This window comes from Sorex fumeus, unplaced genomic scaffold, assembly GCF_029834395.1.
Source record: "Sorex fumeus unplaced genomic scaffold, SorFum_2.1 ptg000042l, whole genome shotgun sequence".
NCBI classification, from domain to species: Eukaryota; Metazoa; Chordata; class Mammalia; order Eulipotyphla; family Soricidae; genus Sorex; species Sorex fumeus.
Window position 1 is genome coordinate 4204050 of NW_026606099.1, and position 18337 is coordinate 4222386.

The window sequence follows — 18337 nt, forward strand, 5'->3', positions numbered from 1 at the left end:
CTGTTTACTGTTCAGCCAGGAAAAAGGCTTCGTTTCCTGTCGTGAGCGAAACGTGTACGTAAACGTTTCTGGAGTGATCGCTGAGTTTGTGGAAATGTTTCGTTTTTTTAGGGAAATCCTCCGGAGGACAGCCCCGGGGAGGTGGCTGTCGGGGTTGGAGCACGTGCTTTGCGTGCAGGGAGCCCCCGATTCCATCCCCGGGAGGCGACGCACCCGGCGTCGCGTCGGCAGGCGTGGCCCCCAAGCCCCGAAAAACAGGAGCGACGTTAATGAGAGGACAGAATGGTTCAGATTCAGAAAAAAAAAAAGGGTTCAGATTTAGTTAGTGGGGAGAGGGGTGAATTTGAACCCAGCTCATTCTCTTGTGTCTTACAGCTTCATCGAGAATATGGGGGGGGGGGGGGGGGTCGGGGCGATTGCTCTCGGCCCACCGAGGTTCAATCCCCGACCCTCAAGGTGGTCTCCATCCTCGCCTGGTGCCTCTCTGAGTGCAGAGCCAGGAGTGAACCCTAAGCACCGCCTCGTGTGGTCCCAAATCCAAATAGAATTAAGATGAAAAAAAAATTATGATGAAAGTTGAAATTAAACTAAGGGGCTGCCTGGGATGGAGTTCAGTGGTGGGGCATTTGCAAGACGCTGGGTTCATCCCCCGCACAAGGGGAATGGGCAGACAGAGGAAGGTAGCACGTCGGGAGTTTTGGGTAACTACAGAAGGTCCTTTTCTGAAACTCATTCATTCAGCAAGTATTTATTTTTGCCTTTTTGGGTCATACCCAGCTATGCTCAAGGATCACTCCTGGCTCTGAACTCAGGAATTACTCCTGGCGGTGCTTGGGGGACCATATGGGATGCTGGGGATTGAACCTGGGTCGGCTGCGTGCAAGGCGAATGCCCTACCCGCTGTGCTATTGCTCCAGCCCCCAACAATTATTTATTTAGCAGTATCAGGCACTGGATAGACAGAGAGAACAAGGTAATGATGTGTTTTTTATTTGGGGGTGGGGTTTTTTAAGCAGCCCTCAGTGACCCACATGCCATACCCACCAGGACAGATGATTCCATGATCAAGCATATCTGTGCTGCAGCCATCAGAGCCATGGGGTGAGAACTCTGTCCCTGAAAATGTAATGATGGTGCCCCTAGATCCTCTATCCCAACCCTGCTCACTTTACCATTCTAGAGCAGTTTGACACTGACACAGTATCAGTATCAACAATATAGAAAGCAAACACTCCAATTCAGACAGGGTAGAAAGACAGATTTTAAAAAACACTAAAACTTGAGGGTCAGAGCAATAGTTCAGCAGGTACAGCTCCTGCCTTGCATGCAGCTGACCCAGGTTCAATCCCTGTCGCCCTTATGCTCTCCAAGCCCCGCCAGGAGTAATCCTGAGCCCAGAGCCAGGGGTAACCCCTGAGCATTGCCAGGGGTGACTTCCCCTCAAAAAAATTTTTTAAGGACAGTAGTAATAGTATGGTGAGTAGGGTACTTGCCTTGATGTCCTGAATTTGATTCTTAGCATCCCCAAGCAACTCCAGGACTAATTTCTGAGTACAATCAGGAGTAACCCCTGAGCATCACTGATGTGGCTCAAATACACACTGAAACTAAAACACTAAACACTAAAATTCAGGGGCTAGAGAGAATACAGCATGTAGGGCGCGTGCCTTGCACTCTGCGGAACAAGGTTCCAACCCTGGCACCCATATGGACCTCTGAGCCCACCATGAGAGATCTCTGAGCAGAGCCAGGAGTGAGCCCTGAGCACTGTCAAGTATGGCCCAAATAAAATAATAATAAACACTAAGGGTTAGAGAGTATAGCAAGGTAAGGTGGTTGCCTTGTATGTGGCTGACCTGGGTTCAATCCTTGGCACAGCATATGACCTCTCAAGAGATCCTGAGTGAATGGGCTGGAACAATAGCACAGCAGGTAGGGCGTTTGCCTTGCACGTGGCCAACCCAGGGTTCTATTCCCAGCATCCCATATGGTTGGTCCCCGGAGCACCACCAGGAGTAATTCCTGAGTGCATGAGTCAGGAGTAACCCCTGTGCATTGCTGGGTGTGACCCAAAAAGAAAAAAACAAAATAAACAAATCAGGAGATACTGAGTGCAGAGCCAGCAGTAAGCTGGGTGTGGTCCTTCACCCTATTCCTCCTAGCCATAACCCCCCCATCCCCCAATAAAAGAGTAAACTCAAAGCTACAAGCAGGCATTCATATTATTGGGAATCAGAATCTGCAATCGGATGTGATGATTAACAAAATTTTAAAATTACTACAGTGAGCAACATAAAGAAATGCAATAGGGGCTAGGTAGGAATCTGCTTAAAGAATTTAAGAACTTAGAAGAGGGGGCTGGAGTGATAGCACAGCGGGTAGGGCATTTGCCCTGCATGCGGCCTGACCCGGATTCAATTCCCGGCATCCCATATGGGCATCCCATATGGTCACCCAAGCATGGCCAGGAGTAATTCCTGAGTGCATGAACCAGGAGTGACCCCTGTGCATCGCTGGGTATAACCCAAAAAGCATACAAGCAAACACACACACACACACACACACACACACACACATATATCTTGGTTGAGAAATAAAATCACCCTAATACAAAAATAGTAATACAAAGTGTTTGACACAAAAATAATAACTTTAGAACTAGTTTGGAAAGTAGCTATTATAATATCAAAACATTGGCAAGTTCTTTATGCTGTTTAACAAAGTATGCTAGAGAGAGAGAGAGAGAGAGAGAGAGAGAGAGAGAGAGAGAGAGAGGGAGGTGGGGGGATGGCAAGGCTGGAGGGGTGGAGATGGAGGGAAATTGGGGAACAGTGGTACTGGGAAATGCACACTGGTGGAAGGATGGGTGTTGGAACACTGTATGACTGAAGCCTAATCATGAACAGATTTCTAAGGGTTTATCTCAATGATTCAATTACAAAATTGAAGAAAAAAAACAAGTAGATAGCTAAGTTTTGTTGTTCTTTAAGGAGGGGTGGGAGTACTCAATAGGTCCAGGGTAATACTTAGCCTAGTTGTGAGTCTAATGGCTGTGCGGCATTGGTGATACCAGCAGAGCTAAGGGAACCATGTGGTACTATGGACTGAACTTAGGTCTCTAGCATGCAAGTCATATGCTCTATTCCTTTGACCTATGCCCCTGGCCTAGATAGCTATTTTTAACCCACCGGGTGTGACCCAAAAAGGGGTCAGGCCGCGTGCAAGGCAAACTGAGCACTTTGTTGACTACTGACCTGACAACTCATTCAGTTAAGGCCCAAAACAGGGAGTCATCCTTGAATTTTTCTTCCACCTTGTAACAGATCCTATGATTTCAACTTTAAGATAATATAATTTACTTTCAACACTTCGAATGTAGTCCAAGCCACTCTCATTTCTTACTGTCTCTATTGCTGGACTCCTAAAATCCATTCTCAACAGAGCAGCCCAAATGAAAAATTTTATTTTGAGGCCACACCTGGTTATGCTCAGGGTTTATTCCTGACTCTAAGGGATCATTCCTGACGAGGTGCTGGGGAATCAAACCCGGTTGGGTGCAGGCAAGACAAGCACCCTACCTGCTGTATTCTCGAACTCTCAAATGAACTTTTTTTTTTCATTTTGATTTTTGGGCGACACCTGGAAGTGCTCTGGGATCCCTCCTGACAGTGCCTGGGGGAATCACATGCTAAGAATCAAACTAGGGTTGGCTGTGTGCAAAGCAAGGCCTTACCCCCTAATACAATCTCAGTGGTCCCTCTGCTCAACTTTACAAAGGTGCCCATTTTAACTTTCTTCACTACCCTATTATTGTCTCTTAGCATCATGTTCCACTTTCCTCAGTATTTCCATACTACCTATATTGGCTTTCTTGCTATGTCTCAAACATGTAAGCTTAGTATCATCTCAGAACCTGGCTCTGCACTCAAGAATTACTCCTGGTGGTGCTTGGTGGGACCATATGAGATGCCGGGGATCAAATCCAGGTCGGCCACGCCCTACCTTCTGTGCTATCGCTCCGGTCCCCAACCAGCAGTCCTTCTAGAGCACTTGAACTAGTTAATTTAGTATTTTACCCTAAAAATTGGTTCCTCAGCTTTAAAGATAGCTCAATAGACAGAACACACGGTTTGCACTCAGGAGGCCCAAGTTGGATTCCCAGCACATAAGCTCCCCGAAGAACCACCAGAAGGAACTCCCAAGCACAGACATAAAAGCAGCATCCGAGCACTTTTGGATTGTGGCCCCTGAACAAAATCCTTCCAAGATTCGCCTGTTTTACACCTCTCCCCCCTGAATTGGGGAAAATGGAGGTGATCAGCCAGCAATATTCAGGGGGAACTCCTGGAACAGTGCTCAAGGTCGCTGAGGGGACCATTCAAGTGCCAGGGATTGAACTTGGACTTCCTGCAAACTAAGTATGCGTCCATTCCATTGAGCTACCTTTTTAGCCAATGTCTACTTTTGTTATGACCAGAAAAAGGGTTAAATAATCACTTACTTTCCTAGGTATCACCAAGAATTCTTCATTGCATCTTCCCAAAAGAATGCAATAGCTCTATCAACATTTTTGATTTTTCACAGAATCACATGTAGAATATGAATCATGTTAGTAGTGCTTGTGAGATAAGTGGCGTATGTTATTATATACCATTAGAATTGTTATTTTTTCCTTCTAGGTAGTCATACATATACAAAATAAGGTATCCTCATTCTCTGATGACATGATTTTATCCAGTTAGGTGCACTGGTATGACCATACAGATTCAATTCCCAAAATAGCTTGTGCAGTAATAAGGCACATAGTGTAACACTAAAACTGTAATATCAATTAAATGACAGTTAAAAGACTCAGCATTCATAACAATGAGTGTTTTATCATTAATATTTATTGATGGGATGGATAAATACAGGTTGAGAAACATACTTGACAGCAAGATATCAAACTGATAGCCAGACTATAAAATGTATACAACATCCTTAAAAAATTTTTTTTAATTTTTAATTTTTTTTAAACAAAGAGCCCTTACTGTAATGGTCACTTACATCCTATCATTCACATAACAGCAGTAGAGATCCCAGGGCTAGCTAGCATCCAGAACTGAGGTGCCCCAAGGCAGACAGAGGCAACAGCAGAATCTGCTGAGAAAGGACTCTTAAGAGCAATACAAAGAAAACAGACAAAAATATCACCACAAAATTGTACCTGAGTGACATAAATTGAAAAAGTGTTTTACTACTTTTTTTTTCTTTCTTTGCTCTTTGGTCTGATAAGAAAACGGACAGTTTAGCATGTATAAATTAGGGTGGGGGAAAAAACGTCAGTTTCAAATCTAGAAACCTAGGTGAACACTAAGTTAGGCTGCTGCTTTCTTTTCTTTGGGTACTTAACCCAGCCAGTACTTACATTTTGGAACCAATTCCAATGTGATCAAACCACTAGCTTTCCACTGAAGAGTTCCTGATAATTTGATGGAGATATACTTGTTCTGGCTTCAATTAGTATGCTGTCAAGCATCCCTCTCCATGCTTAATATGGCAACAGAAAACCCAAAAGTCTTTCTTCTCATTTTTCACTCAACCATTCAATACACACTCATAAAGGGGAAGGGTAGACACTGCTTTAAGCACACATTCTTTTTCTTTCCCTTCCTTTTGTAATGACAAGTTTATATTAAAAAAAACTTTAGAAACATTAAAATGGAGAGGATTCTCCACTAAAAAATAATTCTGATCCAGACCATACTTTTCCAGGTAGGATTACAGTACCGTGTTTGTTTCAAACTCAAAATCCACAGAGGGACACATACAAAAATAAAACTTGACAGTGGTACAAGACGAATATTTCTTACATCATCAGTTAAAAACTGGGTATTAACAAGCAGCACACAAGAATCTGGGAGGTATCAAGTCAGTGAAAGCTTTGTGGAACAGCAGAGGGCTTATAGCTCACTGTGATGGGTTGCATAGGCTGTTAAATTCTCCAAAACCCAAGGCAACATTTTTTATTCCAACTTCAAGATCCTCTAGAATCTCCTCTTTCCTAGCACTGTATCAAAAGAGCTCAACAAATGTAGTTTAAAAATCAGTTTCCAAAAGATCGGAAACAGATATATTTAATATCCAACTATTCTGAGAAAAGACCCTCCAAATTGCCTTTGTTCGGAGCAATGTATGAGGATACACATTTTCAATAAGGGGAATTAAGTAGTAGAGTTTAAAGAAATCCAGCTGTTTCCATGATTTTATTTCTATATCCTAATCCACTGCTGTTTGCTACTGGAGTTAAAATTTTTTTTTCTATCAACACTGAAGTCAGTAATACAGAAGTATGAAAAAGGATATATTAAAACACTAAAAGTCATTAAAATAAAAAAAATACTAAGGCAACTGAGTGTCTCAGATATGGAAACACTGATTCATGAGTGGAAAGACTAATTTCTACGTATTTTTTAAACCCCAGAAGGGTAACTGATACTTCCGAAGACCAATTTAGCTTTACGTTAATGCTTTCACTAGAGATCAGCTAACAGCAATACAATATCTAATATAAAATCCCACGAACAATCCACAGGTATTTACTTTAGCCGCCATGGGATTCAAGCAACCTTTAGGAATGAGATTTTTAAAACTGGAGGCTCCAGGCCTGCTTACCACGGATATCCTTGATAGTCTAGGTTAGAAAGGAAGCTGGGCAGGGGGGTGGGCAAAAGGTTAAAAGGCAAGGGGGGAGGGGTCAAAGTCCTAATAGTCACTAAAGGAACGTAGATAAATCCCTTTTCTTATACTTTGAAGGTGTGACGGTAGAAGAAACAACCCCCTGAAACCTAAGTTTATGGAATCTAGACAAACATGCATGCTAGGTGGACAGGCACATGTTAATCCAAAGACACTGCAGCAGCTTCACACAGAGCCCATGAGAGGTTCAAGGGATATGCATAGATCTAAAAGCATATAGTGTAGTCATCTTAGTTATCGGGACACATTAACATAGAAAAACAGCTAACTCACTTGTTATCAGTAACAATCTAATGCCAATGGTCAGATTACGCAACATAAAAGCCTTTTCTAGCTCACTCCAGACAAAGTACTCAAGAACAAATTATAGACTGACTGCCATGGAGAGCAGGTATGAATCAAGCAGGTATGTATGTCACTGTGGTAAGAAAGTACATATTGATTAGAAAATATGACATTTGGTAAGAAAAACTGAAAGTTGGAAAAGACATTATTATAATCAGTGATTGTCAATTCCACAAAGATAAGATACAACCAAATAACCTTTTTTGGAAGGTCAGGAAAGCAGATTTCACGAAATTAAATCTACACAAATACAAAGTTCAAATTTACAATAAGCATACCACACACCTATCAATTACTTAGCACAATATAGAGAATATCAAAGACAAAGAAAAAAATGTCACTTATAAAAGTAGAGTGACATTGCAAGTCAAAAGTATTACTGGTCAGCAGAGAGCTCATTTTACACAGCAACGGCAGGCACTCTAAACAGAAACATATTGCAGAGAAGGACACTTCACCTTCGTTGAGGTTTAATCTACAAATTCCTTTCTATATTAAGCTAGTGCAACATCAGTTCCAACACTCAGCTTTCTCTCCAACCTGTTCCTGGGAAGCAGCAACGAATGTATAACTCTGGTTTCCCAATTACTTCTACTGGGAAAAAAAACCCCAATTTCATTAAAAATATTTCGTGAAGAAGGCTGCATTACAAAGACAAATTCAAATTGCTTTTCCATAGGTTTTCTCTTATAGCAAAAAGTCACAAACCAAAGATTAAAATACCAAATTATCTGTGGCACATTGCAATTTTCAATCAACATGGCCTATAATTATTTCTAGCTCCTTCCTTCAAAGGTTTTTCAATAGAAAATTTCACTCCTAAAATGTGGGGTGTGAGATGATCAGGCCCCACACGAAAAGGATTCCAACTCATGTTTTTAAAAATCCTAAAAAATTTCCCAAGGAAGTTCTGCCTAGATGCTGAAACCATCAAATGAGGGAAAACTTAAGATAGTAATAGATCTATGGGCTGGCTTGCTCACCCTCATGGCATCAGTACTATTAAATCACAAGCTCCAATCTCTGAACTCATATGCTGTAAATCTGAGGATATAAGCTGTTTCCTTTCAGATGCACAGATAAAGCAAATCTTACATTCATAATGTTAATGTAATTTAAAATACATCTTAAAAATTCCAAATCACAATTTCATTGTTTTCAGTTTCCTTTAGCTCCACGGCTTCTCCCAGAACTATTCTCATATGGTCTCGGCTTTCACATATGGAGTCCCTGAGACTGCTCTCACTTGAACACTTTCCCAAAGCCCAATCGAACAGACCTGATTCTGTAGGGCTGAAGCTGGCCTCATCTCGATCCCTCTTCCTTACCCCCCACCTTTGTCTGCATCCAAAGAAAAAAGTAGGTAAAAGGGAAGACTGACAATGGAGTCCAGAGTCAGGACATCAGCTACATCTGTCCAAACTAGAATTGAGGGCTACCATTTGATTACAACACAAAGGGGGAAATACTAGGTCAAATATATGCCTCTTCCTGCCTTTATGTTCTAAAAATCATACTACACTCTCTCTAGCGAACTGTTGGGAAGTGAAAGTGGTGAGGGACAGGAAGGAAAAGATAAAACATGATTTTTAAACATATACACTTAAAAATACACATACCCACACATACACACTTAAAGGTCTCAACACTTCAAGTGGCCGGAGCCTAACTCATGACCAAAAGCCTACCCTCCCATCCCCCCAATACGCCCTCCCTCCAGTCCCCCCTCCCCCCGGAGTCACTGCTATGTATCTCACACACACAGCGAAATCCCTATCCCCTCCCCAATTATATATAAAAAAACTCAACAGATAACTTACTTTCTTTAAATTATTTAAGTCTCTTAAAAGATTTTGACGTTTAAATACTTCCTCTCTTCTATATTAAACACCAAAAGGATCCACAACTGTTTTTGATAAAACAAGCCCTCATATTTCAGTCCTGGCAAGAAGAGGGAAGCTATCAACTCTAATGAACTTATAAAGGAGGTGGAGAGGCCAATAGAGAAAGTATTGTTAATCCTTCACAGCTTCAACACACTCAGCCCTCTAATACCAGTAAAAACTATAACAAAATAGTTAAATTTCTGAGGCAGCAGATACAATAACCAAGGCCTTCTACCATCCTCCCACCTACTTCTCCATATCAACTCATTCCCTAGTCCAAGAGGGTGACACCGACATATTTCAAAAGGGAAGTAACTTTCTTAGTTCACTCAGTAGTTTTTTTGTTTTTGTGGGGTTTTGTTTGTGGGTTGGGTTTTTTTTTTTTTGGCTTTTAATTTTTTTTAAACCCTACGTTTTTTAAAGAAGTTTTTTTTTCTCTTCTTTTTCTTTCTTACTTAGGAAGTGGTGGGAGTGGTGGAGGAGGTTCTGATGGCAAAGGTGGTAGCCGGGGTTTATCTGTATTGCCAGATCTGGAAGACATTCCAGCAGCCCGTGGATTCAGATATTCACCGTAAGAATGAACAAATTCAAATGAAGGGGGCTGAGTGGGCTGAACACCCTGGGCACTGAGAAGGGAGTGAAGCATATTCACAGTATCTTGATAGTCTATTGTTTGGGTTGTGTTGTGACCATTGGCCCCAGCAGGGCCTTTATCCAGTTTCATATGAGGAACTCGAGTTTTACAGCTGGGCTGTGAAAACGGAAGGCCACTTGTATCTGAGCTATGCCCAGGCAACTGGGCCATTGTAGGAAGGGGAAAGGAGAAATTTATAGAGGAGGATTTAGTACTCTTGGCAATCTTGGCTGGATGATCAAATGCTGCCCCTCCAGTCTCTTCAGGAGGACCCCTTTTACGAGTAGAACTGGAAGATGTGAAAGAACTGGACAAGCTATAGGTTTTGTGTGCTAAGGTACTTGTCTGACTACTATGTTTTGGATCACCTGGACGTTTGTTCCCAGTACCAGCTGGAAGCTGTGAGTGAGAGTGCTTGTGTGAGTGGTGATTATGATGATGATGGTGGTTAGATAGATGAGTCTTGTGCTTTTCTTTGTGTTCTCGGCTCTTCGTGACACTGTCATCTACAGAATTGTGCTTGTCAGCTGCAGTGTGGACTTTAATACGCATTTTTATCTCCTCTGGTTTGGAAGAGACAGTTTTTTCTCCACTCGTCACTGGGATTCTCATTTTGAGAGCTGTTTTATCAGCTTTTTCCAGAAAAGATCGCTCAGGGTTTTCTGAGCCTTCTATGGGCATTTTCAGAATGACAGAAGAATGACTATCATGGTGAGACAGGAGACTCTGGGCAGCGTATGCGTATTGTGATTTCACGTTGGCCTCCATGTTCTCCAGTTGCCTCTTCTGGGCAGCCAACTCCTCTGCATGCTTCGCGCGGTATTCTTTTAATGACACTTTCGCTGATGGCACACTTTTACTATTTTGCTTTTGGGAAACAAACGCATTTGAGCCATCCTGCTGCAAGGAATGGTCAACAGTTCCTACAAGTGCTAAATTCTCACTAGTCCGATGACCTTGAGCAGATTCTAGTTTAAATGGAGGTTGGGAGGACAGCCAACGCTCACTCTGCAACATCTCTACATTGCCAGATGACTCTTCGGTGGTTGGAAGAGAAGGCACTGCACTTGTGGTAGAAGTTGACATGCTCATTAAACCTGCAATAGTTGTGTCCGAAGAGCTCTGGGAAATCATACTGAGAATTGTCTGTTCCGAGGTGTTTTCATCTGTCCTTCGGTCATCTGGTTTTGTTTTCCTGGCAGCTTGGCATGCCTAGAATGAAGCAAACAATTATCTCTAAACTTCAGATAATTTACAAAATGGAATGTAAAAAAAATACTGAAATTATATCAATTTTGGACATACTATAAGGCTAATAATTAACACTGGCCTTTCAAAAAATATCTATTTCTTAAATTTTTTTTCCTGTTACACCCGGTAGTGCTCAGGGAGCAGAATCCAGGTCTCCAGCATGCAAAGCATGCACTCAGCCCTTCGAGCTAGCTCCAGCTTCAATATTCAAAGACTATAAAAACCTCAATCAAGTCACACAAACTTGATTTTAAAGAAAGACCTACATTCCCATGTTTACTGCGGCATCATCTGCAACACCTAAGAAAAGGAAGCAATCTAAGAGTCCAACAACAGATGAATTAAAAAGTTTATGAGAGCTAGAGAGAAAGCTTAACAGACTGAGTGTATGCTTTGCATGTGGGAGACCTAGATTCAATCCTGGGCATTGTATGGTCCCCGAAGCACTGCCAGGAAAGACTCCTGAGCACAGAACCAAAGGTAGGCCCTGAGCAATGTAGGTGTGACCCCTGAACAAATATAATTTGTATGAATATAACACAAAAGCAAAACATACTCTAGCCTTCGAAAAGGAAGAGGATGATTCTGAGAAGATGAAACAGTAGGAAGTACTATTAATCTGTTTCTAATACCTCCACAAGAAATGCACTGCATCTAACACAACTGCATTCTAATCAAAGTGTACAGCTTCCGGGGTAAAACTTGAACAGTAAATTAGGGTTAATTTCGGCTCTGAGCACTGTAGCACCTGCCCACTGACCCCCAATCCCAATCACAAAGCAGGCAGCTTTGCAATGATATCTATAGTAGTCTGTCCACAGCTTACTGGGAGCCAGAATGAGCAAAAAAAAGAACTCTCTCCTCCAAATGTCAACTATCTATGCTGACAGCTGTCTCTAATCATAGAGGTACTACAAGAGGCAGATGGATAGTCTACTCAACTACCTTCCTTGTTGCAAGGTGATCCCCTCTGGCTGAGTGACTTTCAGGAAAATTCAAGAGCTATTATTCTTTCTTTCCTTTAGATGATGCTTTATTCCATTGCAGTAGTCAGACATTACAGAGTAAGAAGTCACACATTACAGTGTAAGACATTCCTTTTTGGGGTTTTATGGGCCACAGCTGACAGAACTCGTGATGCATCCCTTTCATGAGGTGATGGGGAAAGCACTTTATAGTAAAAAAGTAGGGGTGGGGAACCTTTTTCTGTCAAGAGCCATCTGGATTACTTATAACCATCATTCACAGGCCATAAGCAGCTGACTTGGAACATAACGTGTCTGTCCTGGCCAAGTCCTGTCACTTACTAGGACCAGGCCCATGATTTTGAAGGCCTTACATATAAGCCCACAGACTAGATATTCCCCATCTGATTTACAGGAGAAATCACAAAAATTAGGAAGTCCAGGAAAAGCTCTGTTGCAGCACTGTTCACAACAGGCCAAATCGGAAACAACCCCAAGTGCCAGAGAACAGGTGACTGGGTTAAAGAAACTTTGGTACATCTACACAATGGAAAACTATGCACCTGCTGGAAAGATGAAGTCGTGAAATTTGCTTATTGAGTGGATGTCATGGAGAGTGTCATGTTAAAAGTGAAATGAGTCAGAAAGAGAGGGACTGACATAGAAGGACCGCACTCATTTGTGGAATATAAAACAATGAGACTGACACCTAAGGACAGTAGACACAAGGGCCAGGAATACTGCTCCATGGTTGGAAACCAAGGCAGCTGGAACAGAGAAGGGATCACTAAGCCAATGATGTTGGAGGGATTGTTCGGGATGGGGGGATGTGTGCTGAAAGTAGATAAAGGACCAAATGTGATTGCCTCCTAGTATCTGTATTGCAAACCATAATGTCCAAAAGTAGAGAGAGAACGTGGGGGAAATTGTCTGCCATAGAGCAGAGGGAGGGTTGGGATGGGGGGGAAGGATACTGGGGACATTGGTGGTGGAAAATGTGCACTGATGGAGGGATGGGTGTTTGGACATTATATGACTGAAACTCAAACATGAAAGCTTTGTAACTGTATCTCACGGTGATTCAATAAAAAAAAATATATTTTTAAAAAAATTAGTGTTACAGATTGTATGTTCTAAGACCTGCACACTCTTGCAGATGACATAAACTAGAAAAAAGTATTTTAAATGTGTTTTAAAAATTTCAAAAAAACATTAAGTATGCTCAAATTGAATAAAGCATATACTATAAATATAAAATCATATATGCAAAGTATAGATGGGGTTAAGTTTCTATATGATCCCCACCCCCACCCCAACATCCCCAGGTGTGGCCCTGAAGTGCACCAAGGCAGTCAAGTGGTCCAGGTGGTCCCTAGAACTGCAGGGTCTGGGCAGTAATGCAATCTCAAGCCCTAGAATTCAAATGTCCAGTTTAGCTGGCTGAGAATTAATGGACATGGTCCCAGACCCATTAAGCATTGCTGGGGAGTCTCCCTTTGCCTCCAGATTTAAGGAACACCAGATGAACATCCATTCTAGGATAATCCACAGCTCAACCTGGGTTGTAGAACTCCAATCTTTTATTTTATTGGGTATTCTCTAGCTCTCCCCCCTTTGGAAAATGCATCCTCTCTTGAACGGAGATTTCTTTTCTCCTTCCCCCTTTCCCCCATGTTTGCCATACCCTGCAGTGCTCAGAGCTTACTCCTGGCTCCGTGTTAAGGGATCATTCCTCGTGGGAATCAAACCCAAGTTGTCCACACATATGTAAGATAAGCGCCTCAGCCTGCTATACTATCTTTCTGGCCCCACCTCATTATTTCCTAAACAAAACAATTTTACTTCAAAATAAAAAGATAATGGGAGAGAGAAGCGACCATTAAACATGGTGGAGCAATATGGATTCTCTGATGGAGGAATTCATATGCTCTGCAACTATAAAAAAAATTTAAAAAATAAGTCATATGGGACTAGAAAGATAATACACTAGGCAGGTAGTTTGCTTTGCACATGGCCAAGCCATGTTTGACCCCAGCACCCCATAGGGTCCCCTGAGCATGCCAGGAATGATCTCTGAGCAAGCCCTGAGCACCGCTGGGTGTGGCCCCAAAACAAAATAAAAATTTCAAAATGCTAGATAATATAATTTAGCAGCGTGTTTGAAAAACTAACCACTATGGGGCTGGAGTGATAGTACAGTGTGTTGGGCGTTTGACTTGCAGACAGGCTGACCCTGTTTCGATTCCTAACATCCCATATGGTCCCCTGAGCCGCCAGGAATAATTCCTGAGCACAGAGCCAGGAGTAACCCCTGAGCATAGCCAGGTGTGACCCAAAAAGAAAAACGAAAAACTAAGCACTATAATCAAGTGAGTATTATTACTGAAATGCAAGAATTCTATCATGTATAATTGCCACACGAGAAAAAAAAATCTGACAAAACTTGAAGCACATTCATGATAAAAGCATTTAACAAATTAAAACATGATAAAATTATTCCAACAGAAAGCTAACAGTCAGCAGTGATAAAAAAAATTTTCCTCTAAGCCTTGAACAAAGTAAGGATGCTTCCTTTCACAACTTCTATTCAAAACAGTCCTAAAGTTCTACTCAGGGTAATTCAGACAAGAAAAAGAACATACAAACCAAAAAAGAGTAAACAAAACTATCTCTATTTCAAATAGGATCGTCTATGTAGAAAACTCTGAAGATTTCAAACCAAAATAAATTCAGCAACGTAGCTTTATTATTTAATTTGTTTTACTCATTAGTTCTATCCCAGGATCTCAAATATACAAAGCACACCACACTAAGTCAAATCTCCAGTGGGGAGGAGAAGAGGAGGAAGAGGAGGAGCGTTAATTCCTGTGTTTTAAAACTGAAACACTAGGAACTGAACTGTTGGACTGAAACGTGCCAAACCAATCCTCAGCAAGCACTATACCCAAAATGTGCATGAGTACCACAACTAAAGAATATTACTACCAGTGAGGATGTCTGCAAGCACTACAACTAAAGGAGTACAACCCCAGGCAAGCACAACTGAAATGTCTAAGAGGAGTGTATGTGTGTGTAAGACAGTGCATGTGTGTCTGTGTCTGTCCCAGTCTCAACAAAAGTAAGTGGGGGGAAAGAAAAAAAAACCCATCTGATGAGGAATTAATAACCAGAATCAGATTTTCTAAAGTTACAAAGCAATATAAAAATAATTAAATAGACAAAGGAGGGTCATGGAGATAGTTAAGGGGTAGGAATACATACTGTACACGCGGAAGCCCTGTACTGACTCCTCGATACTGCATGATTCCTGAAGCAATGCCAATAGTGAATCCCAAGCACTGAGGAATAGTCACAGAACCACCACCAAGTATAGCTCTCAAACAAAAATTTAAACAGACAAAGGGGGCTAGAGATACAGTAGAATGCGTAGGGTACATGTCTTAGTTGCAGCAAGCTGTGTTTAATCCCCAGTATCTCACTGTAGTACTTGGAGCCCCGCAAGGAAGATTCCTAGGCACAGAGTCAGGAGTACGCTCTGAGCACCAGGTGTGTTCCAAAACACAACGACTAAAGGCAAAAGAACTTGAATGGACATTTCTAGATAGGAATGGCAATACGCACAAAAGATACCTTTCTGAATAATGGTTAGGGCAATATAAATTAAAACTACAATGAGATACTACCTCATACACATGAGTTTGGCTATTTTATTTTTAAAGTGTTGGTGGAAACACAAAGAAAACATAATTCTTGTGCATTACTGGTAAGAATGTAGAATTGTACAACCACTGTGGAATACACTATGGAAGTTCTTCAACAAATTAAAAATGAAACTGAAACTTGATCCATCATCTCCTTCTGGGCATATACCCCAAAGAATCAATAGCAGGATCTCAAAGAGATATTTATGAACCAATGTTCATGACAGTATTATTCACACCAGTGAAAATGTAAAAACAAACTAAACTTACCTTGATGGATGAATAGAAGTCAAATGTAAAATATACAAATAATAAAATTCAGCCGTTGAAAAGTACAAAATTCTAAGGTCAGGGAGATAATACCATGGTTAAGGCACTTGTCTTGCACATAGCTGACCCCAGTCTGATCCCTGGGACCACAATATGGGCAAACCTTGAGAACATTGTGCTAAGTGAAATAATGATTTCACTGTGCTCAGTCACAAAGAGACAAAGTAATCCCGTCAGTTTGAGGTTCCTAGAAGAGTCAGTATCTTTAAGACATAGAATATAATAGTGAGCTGGGGGCAAGAGATCCAAACATTATTCAGTGGATATACATACACTTTTAAGATGAAAGGAGGATGAATAGTAATGATGACCACAATATGAATTTACTATTGTAACTTAACTCTACACTAGAAAATCATTCAGCTCAAGGCCAGAGTAATAGTACAGATGGTAGGGCATTTGTCCTGCATGTGGCTGACCTGGGTCTGAGCCCCAGCGCCATATATGGTTCTCCCAAGCTGTAACAGGAGTGACCCCTGAACACAGAACCAGGAAGAAGTCCTCTGCACCATTGGGGAAGGCCCAAAAATACAAAACAAAAACTATAAATAAATCTTCAGCTCAAAAAGATAAAATACATGGTTTGCATGCAGCATGGCAAGATTCGGTCTGAAAACTCTAGACGAACACTTCAGGAGATCATCTGGAATAATTTCCTAAAGCACTGAGCTGCTAGGTATGGCCACATCCTGCCATTTTCACTAGTTAGTGAACCTGGGGGGCACTACTAAGTGAAACAAATGAGACATTGAAAGATAAATACCGGGCCAAGCATATGGCTCAGTGTTGAGAACTTGCATATACTACAAATTTCACTTATTATGAGATGACCAATTATTGTCACAAAAGTAGCAATAAGTATAAAACAAATCCTGCTAGCATTTAAGACCACTGACCAGTAGCCAAGCTATGAATTAGAAACTGTGATTATTACAACACAGGAAAAAGGGAAATTTCAAACATAAAGCACAAATCCAATTCAAAAACATATGGTGAGATCCAGGGATGGGGCTGTGGATGTATGTGGCAGAGTGCCTGTGAAGCTACGAATTTGGTTCTCGCACTGTTCCATATCTGGCTATGATGCAATTCCTGTCACCATCCCAGAATTCAAGTGTGCAATCCCAGTACCATAATGATCCTCAACAATGCAATAACAACAGGGAAAGGAGTCAAGGATAGAGAAGTTTCTAAGACAAATACATTTTTTCTGAAACAAAGAAAATGGTTTTGTCTCCCAAGCTCCTAGTAACAATTCTTACCCTCCAATTGCGAATTCTTTTGAGCCTGTTGGGAGTTTTCTCAAGAATCTGTAGAAATTCATGTGTCAGTTCTACAAATGAAAAAGGACATTAAAAAAAAATCAAATCAGGCAGAACTGATGAAAGAAAAAACAACCTCAAGTAACTTTTCATCTGAATCATCAGGAACCTCTGGCTGGACAGGCAAGTGCTTTGAAGGGTCCCTTCCTCTAAAACTTACCATCTAAAAGTTCCAGGGTGACAGTGGCGTCAACATACTCCCACCAGTGCTTCCCGTCAGTTGAGACTGGGATCTCCCAGTTGGACCACTTGCAAGCCAGATGAATGCAGACACAGGCCACTACAGGAGGTGTGTACTGCAGGCTAAATGTGGTCAAATGCAGGCTGGCATCAGAGGGGAGGAAACAAGAGAGTGTCATGAGCTCTCAATTCTGAACCCAAAGTTAAAACTCTCTATTATTTAAAAAAACAAAAACCAAAAAACTTAAAAAACACTGGAAAACAAGAAGTTTTCTATGCTCTGACCCAGTATTCAGCACCATACATGCAATAATTCATCTGCTCAGGTAACATTTCTAAGTTTTCTGATTAGTCACCATTCAATCCATAAATTACTAAGGACCAAAATTTGAAAAACAAAAACAAAAACTGAGTACTCATGTTTTTAGGATAAGAACCTATTGTCCTGAGAAGAAGCCCAAAACATAAGGGGAAAATATAACATTTTAGTATCTGTAATCCCTAAATATTAAAGGAAATACTCTAAAATTTACCTAGTCTCCTGTAAGCTTATTAAAATAATGATTAATTATTCTGTCAAATGTGAATATGCTAAATGAATGATCCATTAAAACAGATGTCTGCCATCTGGCCATAAAAACAAGCCACTTAGCCTTGAGAATCATTAGGAGTATCTTGGGTTTCCACAATCAATCAATAGACTGAAAATGAAAATCAACAAGCTATTTGGTAATACAACTTGTGTATTGATATTTTTCTTAAAGGGAAGAAAAAACCCCAACTCTTTACATATGTAAATATTCACTTATCTGAGAGCAGGGGAAGAAAAAGGAGTTTTAAAATTATAAACTGCAGAATCCTCCAAATTAGATTTTAAGTTACTGTCAACAACGAGAACTATACTCTTGGATGTTTTAAAATAATCACATGCAAATTCAAGTAAATTATCAATAATGACATCCCAGTAAATTAAAAGGTACCATAA

The 18337-nt window shown here is 41.1% G+C and overlaps 1 protein-coding gene across 1 annotated transcript in view; it reads right to left on the reverse strand.

The window, feature by feature from the left end:
- Positions 1-8823: 8823 nt before the first annotated feature.
- The window catches only part of CCNT1 (cyclin T1), a 29486-nt gene continuing 19972 nt past the window's right edge, over positions 8824-18337 (reverse strand). Inside the window, exons 7-9 of the mRNA XM_056120126.1 lie at positions 17333-17496; positions 17113-17183; positions 8824-10815 (exon numbers count right to left, since the gene is read on the reverse strand). Coding sequence (XP_055976101.1) covers positions 9421-10815; positions 17113-17183; positions 17333-17496 — 1630 coding nt within the window. The 3' untranslated portion in view covers positions 8824-9420. The remainder of the gene's footprint in view (positions 10816-17112; positions 17184-17332; positions 17497-18337) is intronic.